General features: G+C 34.0%; 1 protein-coding gene across 3 annotated transcripts in view; it reads right to left on the reverse strand.

Moving 5' to 3' along the window:
* Window positions 1-14,644, reverse strand: part of LOC124370041 (alkaline phosphatase-like) — a 191,685-nt gene that overhangs the window by 20,539 nt on the left and 156,502 nt on the right. For all 3 annotated transcript variants that reach the window (XM_046828354.1, XM_046828355.1, XM_046828356.1), the window contains 2 exons: window positions 13,593-13,800; window positions 3,778-3,918 (listed from right to left, as the gene is read on the reverse strand). In XM_046828354.1, the coding sequence (XP_046684310.1) occupies window positions 3,778-3,918; window positions 13,593-13,800 (349 nt within the window). The remainder of the gene's footprint in view (window positions 1-3,777; window positions 3,919-13,592; window positions 13,801-14,644) is intronic.

Below are 14,644 nucleotides of genomic sequence, written 5' to 3' on the forward strand. Positions count from 1 at the left end.
GATATTTAACGAAAAAACCAAGCAAACGGGATAACAAAAAATATAAAATAGTTTTAATAACAAAATATATTGGCGTATAGCTACTAAACGAAGTATCACACATAGAATCTGAAAATGTTTAACCAGTCAAACATTTTTGTAACAACCTGTATAGTTTTAATATTGCATGTTTAAGAACGAGGTCCCATCTTAACATGTTATAAAACACACACATATTCAATAAATAAGACGTATACACGATAATATATTCATGATACACTAGATGGTGGGTTGAACCACACAAGCTCAACAGGGTCGAAGTTACGTCACTCCTCTACCCTACTCACTTGTTCATTTCTATCTACTACAGTCTTATCAGTTGTTAATAAAGTAGTAGTAGTTCTGTAACCAAATATCGTGTTAAAAGTATAGTGGGAACAGAATAGGAGTTTTTCGTGTAACATTACACACTGAGTACGTAATTTCATGATTCATACATATATAAATCCATGTCCATATCCATATCCAAATCCACATATATAGGACATGGGTACTCCTGATCCTAATGGCCAGCATTCTACTCTAAGGATCTTATACGGTAACGTGCAATGTCTCACGAACAAAGTGTTAGACATTGAAATGCTTTGCTCGTATGACAGCTTCTCCGTTTTTTGCTTCGTGGAACATTGGCTAGACTTAAATAATTATGAGTTATATTAATTTTTGTGGTTTCACCCTAGCGTCAATTTTTGTCAGAGAGCACGCAACACATGGTGGTGCTGCTATTTATGTTAAAGACTCTGTTAGCTTTCGTGTAATTAATGTGAAGCAATTCTGTATTGAGAAGAATTTTGAAGTCTGTGCGATTAAACTATTGAACCATAAAATTGATAATTGTATCTATCTACAAGCCAAGTGGTAGTAATGACAATATATTCCTTGAAACAACTTGACTTGCTTCTAGATTTCTTTGTTCATTTTGGTTGTGACCTGGTATTGACCGGCGATTTCAACATTGAAGTTCATAATTCTGGGAACATTGCTTCTAGTTGGCACAATGTACTACGGTCTGCAGGATTATACTGCACAAATTTTAAACCTACCAGAGGCAAAGCTTGCATCGACAACATTGCTACCAACCTGGATCCTTCCTTCTTACAAAGTAGAAGTTCATGACTGGTCCATATCGGATCACAGTTTTCTGAGTATGGAGATAACTGAGGCATACTCAAAATTGAACACGGAGTCTGTTGGAAATCGGAACTCAACAAATGAAAATCGTTCCATTGAATATCGACTGACTTCCCAAACTCTGTTGGCCGATTTTTCACGCACCTTAAGTTTAATAGATTGGGACTCTGCTCTTAGTGGTTTGGAATCTGAGCTATGTATGATAAATTTCACGATATCTTTATCTGTTGGATGAATGTCCATCTACCAGTCAAGCGAAAAACTTTTAAGCCCAGACGAAAGCGCAACTCATGGAATTCTCCTCATCTAAAACTCATGAAAGACCGTGTCATGGCACTGCTTTATCGTTCGCGTCTATCTGGACAAAATGCTGACATAGAAGCATATAAAGCAGCCAAGAGGACCTACAGACAAGCTTTACAAGGTTGCGAGAAGGGAGTCAAATGAAGAATTCATTAATACAGCGGATAACAAGTGTAAGGCTGCTTGGACTATTGTGAATCGGGAAACCGGCAGAGATAGACCATCACATCATGTGCAACCCGATGCTGAGGACTTCAGTAAGTACTGCATCAGTGCTGTGGACGAGATTCGACAGAGCCTCTCTCTTCCATCATCTTCTGCTGTCGATCTGCTGCAACGCAGTACCCCGGCAGCCCATTCCCGGCTCTTCAATTGGCATCCAGTGACTGGTGGTGAAGTGAGTCGTTTGGTTTGAGGGTTTAAATCCTCGGGAAGCTGTGACGTATATGGCATATCGTCAGTAATTGTGAAAGGTTGTAATCGATGCAATAGCTCATCCACTGGCTAAATGTGTAAATGCTTGTCTACTGGAGGGAAGTTTTCCCGCTAAGTTAAAAATGTCTAAGGTAGTACCTATTTTTAAGAAAGGTAACTACGGTGAAATAAACAGCTACAGAGCGATCTCTCTGGTCCCCTGTTTTTCCAAAGTGTTCGAAAAAGTCCTGAAAACTCAATTAACTTCTTTTTTCGAAATTAAACAGTCTTTTCAGTAAGAGTCAGTTCGGATTTAGGTGTGGAAATGTCCCACGATCGACGCGGTCGAGGGACTTGTGTCCCACATACTTTCCAAGTTTGAACTAGGTTTGCCTACAGGAGCCACATTATGTGATATTTCTAGGGCGTTTGACTGCGTCGACCGGGGAATTTTTGTTGAAGAAGTTGGAGTATTATGGAATAACTGGTATTGAAAATTCCCTTTTTAATTCCTATCTCAGCAATCGTTTTCAAACAGTATTCAGCAATAATACCTACTCTAATTATGCTGAGGTTTGTCATGGGGGTACCACGGGGATCTGTTTCTGGGCCCACTTTTGTTTTTTAGTCTTAGTTAATGATTTAGATGTTAATGTCAATTTCAGATCGGTTATGTTTGCTGATGACGTTACTTTTTTTACAACTCAACCTTCATTAGACTTAATTTTTTAATGATTTTAAAATTATTTTAAATCAAGCCGATAACTGGTATAAAGCCAATATGTTATTTATGAACACAGAGAAGACCCAACACTTGGTATTTACTCTTAATAGAGCAATTTTGAATGAAACGACAATTGAGAGTGTAAAACTATTAGGAATTTTTCTAGATCCTACGCTGTCTTGGCACATACATGTTGGTTATGTTCATAAAAAAAGTGAGCAGGGTGGTATATTTATAGCGAAAACTAAAACTTTATGTTTCCAAAGATACGCTAAGAATGGGTTTACTTTGCACTGTTTCAGAGCATCATTAGTTATGGTCTGCTCTTGTGGGGCAATGCATCTGGTATTGATAAAATTTTATTGACTGAGAAAAAAGCCATGAGAGTTATAGCGGATGCTAATTTCAAAGATCATTGTAAGCCGATTTTTAAAAAAGAAGCCATTTTGACAGTTATAAATCTTTACATTTTTTACTGCTTGATCCATGTCAAAAATAATTTTCAAAACCTGACACTGAATAAGCACATGCATATTTACAATACCCGAGGCGCTAACCTGATCAACAAACCTTTCACAAGACTTTCAAAAATTCAAACTTCATATGAGGCCGTTGGAATAGATCTATTCAATAAACTACCACTGAATGCTCAGAGTGTTACATTCAATAAATTTAAAAACTGTTATTTATTAAGTGGCTGGTAGAGAGGCCGTTTTATGACTTATCAGAGTTTTATTCATCTGACATCAGTGATATAGTTTTTTAGTGTATTGTCTGCTAAATAGTACACCTTTGTCTCACTAACATTATTGTATTAAATTAATGTAAAAATCTATTGTGTCTTCTATAATGAGTGTTTAATTTAAATTGTTAATTTTACTGTTAGTATAAGTATTCTGACGTGATCTATTGCATGTATTGTCTAATGATCAATAAAAATCTTATCTTATCTTATATAGTATAGGAATAATAAACAGTTGTGAAATAAATATAAAACGCACACAGTTTCAGTCCAGGACCAAGTAGACACACACATATTTATTTATTTACAACTTTTGCCACTAAAGTAAGAATCATGTGTATAAAAGAGTCTTCAACCAAAGCAAAAGAAATTTACACTAATAAGACATGAAGATAAAAGTAAAACTGTTTTTATCAATACTTACTCTCAAGGAAGAGGAAGAACCCATTGGAGTTCCTTTGGAGAATGGAAACAGCAACGTCCGCCATATCCGCGAGAGAAGGATCGCCAGAGGGCGCAGGATCCCGGTCTGCCTCAAACTCCATGTGTGAGTAAGAGAATAGTCCTTTACACAATACATAAACACTAATTAGTCTCTTAGCTGCATAGAAATTTAGGAGGGTTATTATCAAGTATAATATTTATATATGGTCCATGTATCTATGAAACAAGCATAAAAGTAGTTTACAGTAAAACCCCTCATATCCGAACGTCTGCTTGTTTCCGGTATTGGATGAAAACCACAAGCGTGTCTGGACTTGCCGAGTTTTTTTTTTCAGTTATTTAATGTATACTAGAGTGTATAACTTCCATTTTTAATGAAGATTATTTCACTAATACTGTGTACACTGTAATATATTACTGTATGAAGGGGTTTTCGTCGAAAATATTAATTATATGCTTAGCAAAGGGATTTTTGCTAATCACCGCCCGGCCCTACCTCGGTCAGCATGAGAGGTTCTACTGTACTAGTATTAGGAAATGTCAGTATTAAACTACATCGTTTCAACATTTTCCTTTAATAATAAAATCAATGGAACAGATATAGACCCGAGAAAGGTCAAAGGTAGTGGTAAAGTACTATACAGGTTATATACAATTAAAAAACATTGTAAAAACGATATATCATGGCTAGTACTTATTATAATATAGTAGTAATGTTATCCTGTATATACCTTGTACACATTGTAATAATGCAGATGGTTTTGTAATGATATAATATAAACACAACATTTTCATTAGGTTGTTTAATTAATTTTATTGTATTTTTATCAATTCACTGTATTAATATATGTAAAATACTTCGCACCCCTATAATAAAAGTATAATATAATATTTAACGATTTTTATACAAATTTAAGTTGTTTCATATTGAATTAAAAAATCTGTTGCGTCAGTTTTGGCATTAAATATTAACTTCTTGACTCGTGTGTTTGTTTGGTAAATTAAAAAAACTCTATAAATACATAAAAGCATTGCCAAAAACATCTTTTACTAATACCGTCTAAACACGGGAAATCAAAAGGGGCCACATTCTTTAATAGAAGATAATGTTAATGGGAACAACAAGCGCTTTCTCTAAATATGCTTATATTAAAACCCCTTTATCAAGTGAGATTAGTTTAAAGATTTTTTCTGTATCTTTACATTATTGTCGCATTTCAGTAATTCTCTTCAAAATTCATGCACTAAAGTAATAGGTGAGATTCTAGTGGACCGAAACAAGAACTTTATTGCCTGGATATTAATTGAATATAACTGGACATTTGTAACATGGTAATGTGATTGCATTTAATACACACATGATGCAGTATCTTAAGATTACACTGGATACTAAAGTAAGGAGGTCAGGATGTGCCTGGGCTCTAATTATCGTTGTTCTTGCCTAAGCCGCGGGGAGCATATCGATTCCAATGGTTTTTAAAAGCCTAAGACTTAGATATAATAACAACGCAATCAACTAAGTGTCTGTGAAAAGGTTTATTTTGTGCAAATTATATATTATATTGCAGTAATAGTCAGTTTGCAGAATTCAATGTATTGTACAGTATTGAATACAGAGTATAAAGAAGATTAATGGAGCAAATGACCGCGCTGGTTTCCAGCTAATTTATGCTCGGATATCAGGATTAAATAAATATAGCAACACCACGTTACCACCAAACAATTATTTCCGTTCGTTCTTTGATTTAATTTCTATAATTTACAAATTCAGTATTTAATTTAGTCAACCTGAATGGAATAAGTTGCTAACATACAATGAAATGTTTTAATTTCAAATCGATTTACCTCCCTGCACCAAAAGTATGAACCATTTAAACTTTTAAAGGATGATTAATTGTTTTGTGAAGGATTTTCAGCTTAAGAGTTTACTAGAATATAGGTCTAGGGATATAAGTTACGGTTACAGATACCTTATTGATTCTGAGGCTATTGTGCAAGAATATACGGAATATAAGAAAAATTACATTTCACGAAAGAAACTTCCCTGATGCTTTAAAATAAGATATTAAATGGTGATTTAAGTACAAAATAAAATATAAAATTACAAAATTATTGTTTTTATTAACGATATGCAAGGTCTGGTCAAAAAATACTTGATACCTAACTGATATTTTGTTTTGGTAAAATGATTCTACTGGAAAGGCTCTATGGAGTGCCTAGAAATTCTCATAGTCTACAGGTATACACATATTTATACAATTGTAAATATTAATTATAGATTTTTGGGGAAATCAGTATACATTGAGCGTTCGGCTAATTCAAAAATTTCTTTAACTTGAATCCTTTAACAACTTGAATCCCTTAACAACTTGAATCCCTTAACAACTTGAATCCCTTAACAACTTGAATCCTTTAAAAATATTGAATCCAGTAACAACTGTAATTCTTTAACAAATTTCAACGTGGAATATGTTCCACGACCATTACGATGGCCACTCTTCCATTACTATAGAAAGATGTAAATTGAAATTTTAGTGAACTATGCCACAAATCCACAAATCAAGGGTTTCTCCATAGAAAGTGTAACTTCATCTGGAAACAAATGAAGACTTTCCTGCCCAAGGATTTTTTGTCGAATGTCAATGGAGATTGAAGATAATAAAAGATGACGAATTCAATGGTATAACATACTAGGACATATTATGAAACCAGATCGTACCAGGGATAAATGAGTTAGTACAAAGTGCTTGCGATCTTGCATTTCAATAGGGCCACATAAACACGCCGTGCTTGCTCGGGTTGTCTAAAGTCAGACCATTCCCAACCTCTCATACCTCATAGTATTATGTGTTTTGATCCCTGTAAAGTAATGTTTATGGCTCAATAGCTTGGTGTGAGTTTCAATAGTTACCACAACAACATAATTATTTAATGAGGGGTTTTTAGGCAAACATTTGAACAGTTTAGTATTTCACTAAAGAGGTTATTGTAGATTTACTTTTTTGGTTATCCTTCTTGCTACATTAAATATAAGAAAAATATTGTACTGTCAAGAATTATAATAAAAGGTTTAAAAAGATTACATTTATTACATAAATACAAATTTTGTCACTATTAAAAGAGGTTTACCTCCATATTGAAAAGTGGTTACTTTACAAAATCTACCTGTACAGGAACGATTTTGACCAAAAATTAGCCACGACCATACACGGCCTAATTATGGAAAATCTTGGTAAACTTTAAGGCTCAATAAAACTATATTCTGGTTTTTGTAAAAGAATGCTAATTAAATATTAAGATAACATCGAATGTGCCGTTTTTTTTCAAGACATTTGGCTTTAGAATATTATTTGTAAAGTACAATTCTGATAGTAACAATCAGAATTGTATCACAAAAATGTGATTTTGCTTGTGTTTGGTTCAAACTTTTGCAACACTAATGATTTAAAATAATATCCTTTTTATATACAATATTAGGTGGATCAGAGGCATAAACCACATCTGAAAAAAAATTTTACTTTTTTAATTGGTATTAATTTCATTTATCGTACTATTGAAAAATCGATAATAAGATGCCTTAATTCATAACCCAAAATACTTTCTGCTTGTGTGGAATGAATATACTCGATAACTAGTTCACAAAGGTAGAATATGTGTGTCATGTATATCTGGCTTGTAATGTAATTAATTAATATTAATATAATACGCTCTGACAACCGTCCCACTGATCACGTCGTCATCTATGCACTAGTGTCGTCTTCAACCAGATCATCCATATTTACCAAGATATAGTCTCAAACAATATCAACTATACTATGATATTAATTTACATTTTCTCATCATATATTCACCTGTTAAATTTTGAGCAGTACATAATAATTATAAGTGAAATTCTGATTTTTTTAAAATTGTGTTTTAACTTATAAAGAAAAATTAAATAAACACTTTGTCACGAATTTCAACCGCACACTGAAAAAGAAACATTTAAAACCCCTTAATAAAATAACCATTCAGAACAATAGTAAAGTAGTATAGGAGTAGAGAAATTATATAGAATTTTAAAAGTAAAGAGGAGCATATCCGTATTTTTAGTTTTTTAGAAGTGAGAGGATGTTCAAAATATAAAATTCCACCTGTTTTCGTTTAATCCATAGAAGATCTACTCAAAACGAAATCTATCTTCACCAACGGAATTGTTTCGGTGGAAGTGGAATTGGCAATGGAATTGGAAGGTTAGAGTATTTCTGGAAATGTTTTTAGATCATATATTTTAAGTTCGTCATACTTAAACCAACTGCCACACAATCACATAAAAGGTAAATCATTATTAGCCAAACGTATGAAGACCGACCACTTGTAATATCGGTTTTTAAGTCTCTTCATTTTCATAGATCACAGAGATATAACTATTTCTGACGTGCTGAAGGTTCATTTTAAGTGTTTCAGCTAAAATATATGATGTGAGAATAAATTATCAATTGGTAATTACAATTCTTTCAATATCCTCTGATGTCGACCGCTAACGAAAGCTAGTGCGAGTAAAGATGTATTTCATTCTTCAGAAAATAATTAACGGATTTTATTAAAAAAATGTTAATAAATATTACATTAAATTCAAACCAAGTAATTTTAAAAGTGTCCTACGGTTTTAATATCTCTTTCAGCGACGTCTTGTGTATATAACTCTACCAAAATCACAATGTTTGATTAAAACCTATACTTTTCAAATCAGTTACTAACTTTCTCTTTTGAATATCATGTTATATGTAGTTATTGACGTGTGTTTCTATTTGTTTCGTATAAATAAATAAATGAAAATGCCTTTATTTACAAGCGTTTCTCAGTACAGTTACTGTTTTTCAGAACAACTCAAGTCACTGAATGCCTTAAAAACTAAATAACAAAAACTAAACTAAACATAATTTAAACAGGTACAATAAAATCTAGTGGCTAATTTAAAATAATGCAGTGGTAAAATCTGTGACATTTCTTATTCGTACATACTAATAGCTTAACTTAGTTAATTGTCAACAATCAAAAAGTCTTTAAGTTTCCTTTTAAATTTGGAACAACTGTATTCTTTTAGGCTAAGGGGGAGGTCGTTGTACAACTTAGGGCCGAAGTATGAGAAACTCCTTCTTCCGACTTCATATCTGACTCCACGAAAGTTTAGCAGATAGCCATGGCGGGTGCTACGATGCGAGACCTCCTCCCGGAACAACAACCGCTCACTCAGGTACCGTGGTTCCTTGTGTGATAAGATTTTGTGGACCATGCAGCACGTCAGCATCCTGCAGACGGATTGCATTGGCAGAAACTTAGCAGCATCCCGAAAGGGGGATACGTGATCAAATCGTCTGAAATTGAAAATGAAACGTATAGCAGAGTTTTGAAGTCTCTGAATGCGATCGAAGTCACTCCGCGAGATGCTGTTACCGTAAGCAGGATAGCAGTAGTAAATGACAGAAAAGACCATCGACTGCATTAGCTGAAGCTTGGCGAATTCCGGCAGCAGATTTCTGAATCTGTACAGGCCTCTTAATCTGCCAAGAGCACGCTGGATAGCATGAGTGACGTGATCCGAGAAAGTTAGACCGCTATCAAGCAAGATGCCGAGAGTTTCGACCTGGTCACACACTGCCAAAAACTCACCATCAAGAGCGATCCCCATAACTCTATCCGTCAAGGCCCGTACCAGATTTTGTGGGATGACATGAAGGACAGTGCACTTGCTCACATTGAGCTTTAAACCATTGTCAACAGACCATTTACTTATGTTCTCAAGGTCTGAGTTTATATGGGTAAAGGCCTCAGGCACTGAACCAGGATCATAGGCCAAGTGCAACTGGCAGTCATCGGCGTACAAATGTGCCGTACAATGTTTGATACACGTAGGGAAGTTAGAAGTGTACAGATTAAACAGTACAGGACCAAGACAACTTCCCTGAGGTACACCTCGCCTTCCGACTAGAGAGCCAGATAATGTTTCAATTACCAATGTTTTGTAAAACTTGGCCTATATCTTCGTCTAACGTTTTTCTGTTCTATGTAAAATGATTACAATGCAAACCCTTGAACCTTTTTTGTATTAAAAAAGCTGTTATAGATATTTGGCCAGAAATGAGATTGATCATTATGTTTATTTCATGAGTTTAGATAGTAAAGTTATGTTTACAAGGTCTTCATTAATTATGTAATAATTGGCAACGAGCCAAAGACAGAAATACCACGCTGGAAGCAAATGTGCTCTACATGACGTATCCGGTTGGCATTCACGTATAATTAACAAAGGACAGTTGCAGAGATACATATTCGCAGTTAAATGTCACCAAACTTCAAGACTTGGTAGAATCGGTTAACTTTATCAAAGTCAGGGAACGGATTGGACATCTGCAAGAGACAATTGAACTAGGTAAATGAGTTGATAATACTTCAAAGCTCTACTAACTTTGTGAAGTCGAGGAACTTTATTTTCAACTCAGACGTAATTTTGATCCATATAGGAAGAAATATTACCTGATGCCGGCAATAAATCAACTGTGACTTCTACATTCTCATTTCTACACGAAATGGATGTATTTCCACCTCTTGCACTCATAATATACCCTTTAACGATAAAGGTAATATTTCAGATTTTATCAATATTTTGGAATTTTTTCCAGTTAAACCATCAAGGATGTGTAATTGAAAATGTATAACTTGTTACATGCAGTAAAACCTCTTCTACATCAAGAAGTATACAACCTTTGCACACCATCTAGAAAAAACTTAATAAGAGCTTGTAAAACTTTTAGGAGAATTCCTGGAACCTCAATCTAACTTACTGCAGACTTTGACAACAAATTGTGAATTCAAATGTAAGTGTGGGGGATTGGCACCACAATTGTTATTAAATTTACAATTTCTTTCGCAGGTTAAGAGGTTTAGAAATACGGACTAGTTTACTGCAGAACACAACATAAATGTTTCAGAAAGGCATGCAATTAGCTATTGTTGTTGAGCTCGCTAAATTTTTGTGGGAGTTAGTGAAAACACCTCGCGTTAGTTGTTTCTGTACAAATATATCCATTGCACGGGGTTCTCGCGGAAGTTGTGTTCAACCTAATCCAAGTGATCAACCCACTGGAGATACAGGTGTGGAAATAGTGCGCATCGTGCAAAGAACTGTTCATCAACGAAACGTGCAAGTTTTGTAGCAAGCTTGGTCACATCGCCCGTGCCTCTAGATCCAAGTTGAAGCAACAATGTGTCCTTCAAGCTGATGGGAACCAGACTCTAAGGAGGACGTTAGCCAAATTAGCAAGATCCCTACGAACGTCAATGAGAAAATTATTGCTCATAGCGGATTTCGATATACTATTATGTGAATATAGCAACGTCTTCGTAGAATGCATTATCGATGTTAAATAAAAAAGAAAAACTGATTGATAGAAGGTGAGAAGCCAATTTTAAGTCGACTATGTGAAGTTCTCTATACTGTAAGGTAGAAAATAAAGAAGGACCATGATTGGCTGTAAGGAGTGGGTATCATAACTAAGCTTGAAATTACGGTGGAGAACCCCAACCTCCGAAGGGCAGTTTTAACTCATTGTGACTGTTGCCTGTACTAAATGGTTTGAAGTCATCATTTCCTTGAAAAGAACATCAACAGCGTGGTGCATATATTAGTTTCAAAAAATTGTATTGAAATGGTCATTTTTTCTTATAAAGGACGACAGTTTGAGTCCCAGATGTTCGAGAACTTCCTTCAAGACAACTCTCTAATACATATAACGACCTCACCCTTTCATCCCTCGAATGACGGCCACGTTCAACGTACTGTTCAGACAATAACCACACTTGCAAGCATTGTCTTAAGTGTCAGGCGACCTCCACTTCAACATCACCATCCTTGTTACACAGCCCACGAGATGTGGTCATGGGATCAGTTATTTTTTGTACGCATTTCTCGTCGAACGTTGTCTAATTGCATTATTTACGTGAAACGATGGACATTTAGATCATAACTGTAACAAAAGCTTATTAATTAATAAGTCAACTACGATGTGGCTCCATATTGTGATGGAGTTCCCGAGATCACTATTGATAAAAGTGTAGGTAATTATCTATCGCGTTTTTCATTTACGATATTGAACGTAAACTTTGTATTGAATTGTTTGTAACTTATTTAGCACATATAACATAAAAAAAATAAAATCATAATTTGATATTATATCTCGGCAAGAGGTGGACATAAGTTCAAGACCTTTCAAAACGAGTATTTTAATTATGTCGATCTTTATTAGGTGATGATTATCAAAACACAAGCCAAAAAAATATTCATTCATTAATAAAATTATATTACATTGCATGATTCAGTTTGTCATGAAGAAGTAAAAGCGAAAACAACAGCAAAAACAATTAATTTATGACAAAGAATCCAGCAATTGAATCGAAACGCCGAAGTTTACTTTGCTGAAAACGGTTTAAGTGAAAAAGGGAGGGACCTTTCCCACCTCTGTGTAGCAGCCAGCCAGAATAACCTTTCTCTGTTGTCGGTGATGGCACATATTCAATGGAAAGGCATGGACAGACTTGTTAATGGTCGCTTTATTGTTCGTAGGAAGTCAAACAAATCTCACTTTTACATTTTGTAAAGGTGATTTCGCGTTCAAATATGTCGTTTGCTTCGGTAATCAGACGATTTAACGTGTGTTATGCCAGTAGAAATAATTGATCCTCGTGAACTGTTTCATATCATTTTACAATAGATTCTTGTACCATTTTGTTATTAAAAAATGTTACTGAAAGTACTTTTGTACTTTTGCCAACGTAAACTAATCAATACCCCTACAACACTTTCAATTGTTAAGCTTATTCTAGAGCAATAAAACATACACATCGAAATAGTACATATTTAACTATTACTGTACTGTTGTGACGAACTATAACAGTTTTGTCATACGTATTAAAAAAAACATTTAATACACATATCAGATCAACTAAATTGATCTTATTGTTGTACTGATGATTAAGTTGACCCATAAAGTTTTTTATGGTTTTAAGTAACCTTACAAGATAGATCTACCAAAATCAGATGGTGCAAAATTCAAGATTCTTAAACCGCTACCCTAAAGCTTTGTTATTGTTTTAGTATGAGTAAATGTAAAAACATTATTATTTTGATATGTAAACTTGAAAGTATAATTATGTTGAGTTATGTGTGATAAAAATGAAATGAAATATATCGTTTTAATTTTGTCTTCTGTAGGAAAAAAATCACCGTTATTTTTCGCAACGTAAGATATTTGTTCTTTTACTGTATATTTGAACTCACGCTACTAATAAAAATGCGTAAGATATGAAAACATCATAATAAATCTTATACTAGGGCATGCGTATCTACATGTTTTTGTGTAGTTTCGTCAACAATTACTATTTACAATCGATTCTAGAATCACGAGGAGTAAAAGTGTGTTTAGGCGGTTAATCATACACTCGTAAAACCTGTTTGTCGAAAACAACCACTTTTGTATACAATTGTGTACGAAAAACACAATCAGAAATATGCAGGATTGCATGCCATAGCATAAAACTTCAGTTGCTTACTTCACGAAACCTAAACACAGTATTTATAATTTGGATAATGTAGCTTTTACGTAGTTTTCCAAATTCAGAAATCTAGTTTTCTATTTTCAGAATACCTGTTTATTTACTCCACATTTAATGGGAAAATGCATTAGTACTGGTGGCTTTGGATTTCCTCCTGCCCCCTCCCACAATTAAAAGAAAATTCTACTTCCAGTTTTAACTGACCTAGTAGTCTGTCTATAGAGCTCCTGTCGACAGATTGCAACCCCTCCTTGTCTTGCACGTATTCTGATTTCAACCCTCTCTTTTTAGAGTCTCTCAGCCAGTCTTCTATCAAGTTCCTGCCGTCTAGACGTCGACCCTCTTCTGTCACCTGCTCCGGGTCTTTCGTCCCCTTGGGCAACCAATGGCGACGACCTCCACCAAGGATTACCTTTAAAGAAATACACAACAATGCTTATTTTATTGTTCAAATTTAGTAATAATTCTAACCTTTATTATGTTTATGTGATTTAGCACAACTTTACTGTCACACAATATCCTGTATAATTGTATTACCTGTTAGCTTATTTCTAGAAATTCTTATAGTCTTAACAAATACGTGAGGCCTTTCATGGAAAATAGCAATTTCTTTTTCAGGCTCTAAAACCCTACAAAAATGTAATCTTTAATATCCCAGAATTCTCAATCGACTATTTTATAGGAAATGAAACCTATATGGCGTAAATATGGTTCAAAAAGCAATAAAACATAATGAAAATTAAGATATCAGTGTAATAAAATCATTATGTGATTCTGTTATAAAATTTGTAATTCAATAAATTAGTTCATAGTATATGTGTCATGACGAGAATAAATCAAAGTATAGTATTGATATGATATATCATTGATATATCATTGATATGATATAAAAAGTAGGTTATCTGAATTATGCGATTAAAAATAAGCTACACACGAAAATAAATGTTGTAATTTGTGAAAGACATTTCAATAATACGGATTTAAAAAAATTTAAAAATGTTATATTATAAAGTCCTGTCTGCACCCAAACGTCAGAAATTTTGGAAGTTCAACTTCATGAACCACATAACATCAATGTGAAATCTTATGTAATCAGACTTTTGATTATTTTGAAACAGATTAATTCTTTGTTTACTATTCTATGTCATAAACCGATTTCATCAAAATTTTTCACCTTAATTGTTAAATATTATAAGTCAGGGATGGACTTAATCCTAATTTAGTTCGCTCCATAACATGCTTAATTAGAAACAACT

Source organism: Homalodisca vitripennis, chromosome X (genome assembly GCF_021130785.1).
Source record: "Homalodisca vitripennis isolate AUS2020 chromosome X, UT_GWSS_2.1, whole genome shotgun sequence".
Taxonomy (NCBI): Eukaryota; Metazoa; Arthropoda; class Insecta; order Hemiptera; family Cicadellidae; genus Homalodisca; species Homalodisca vitripennis.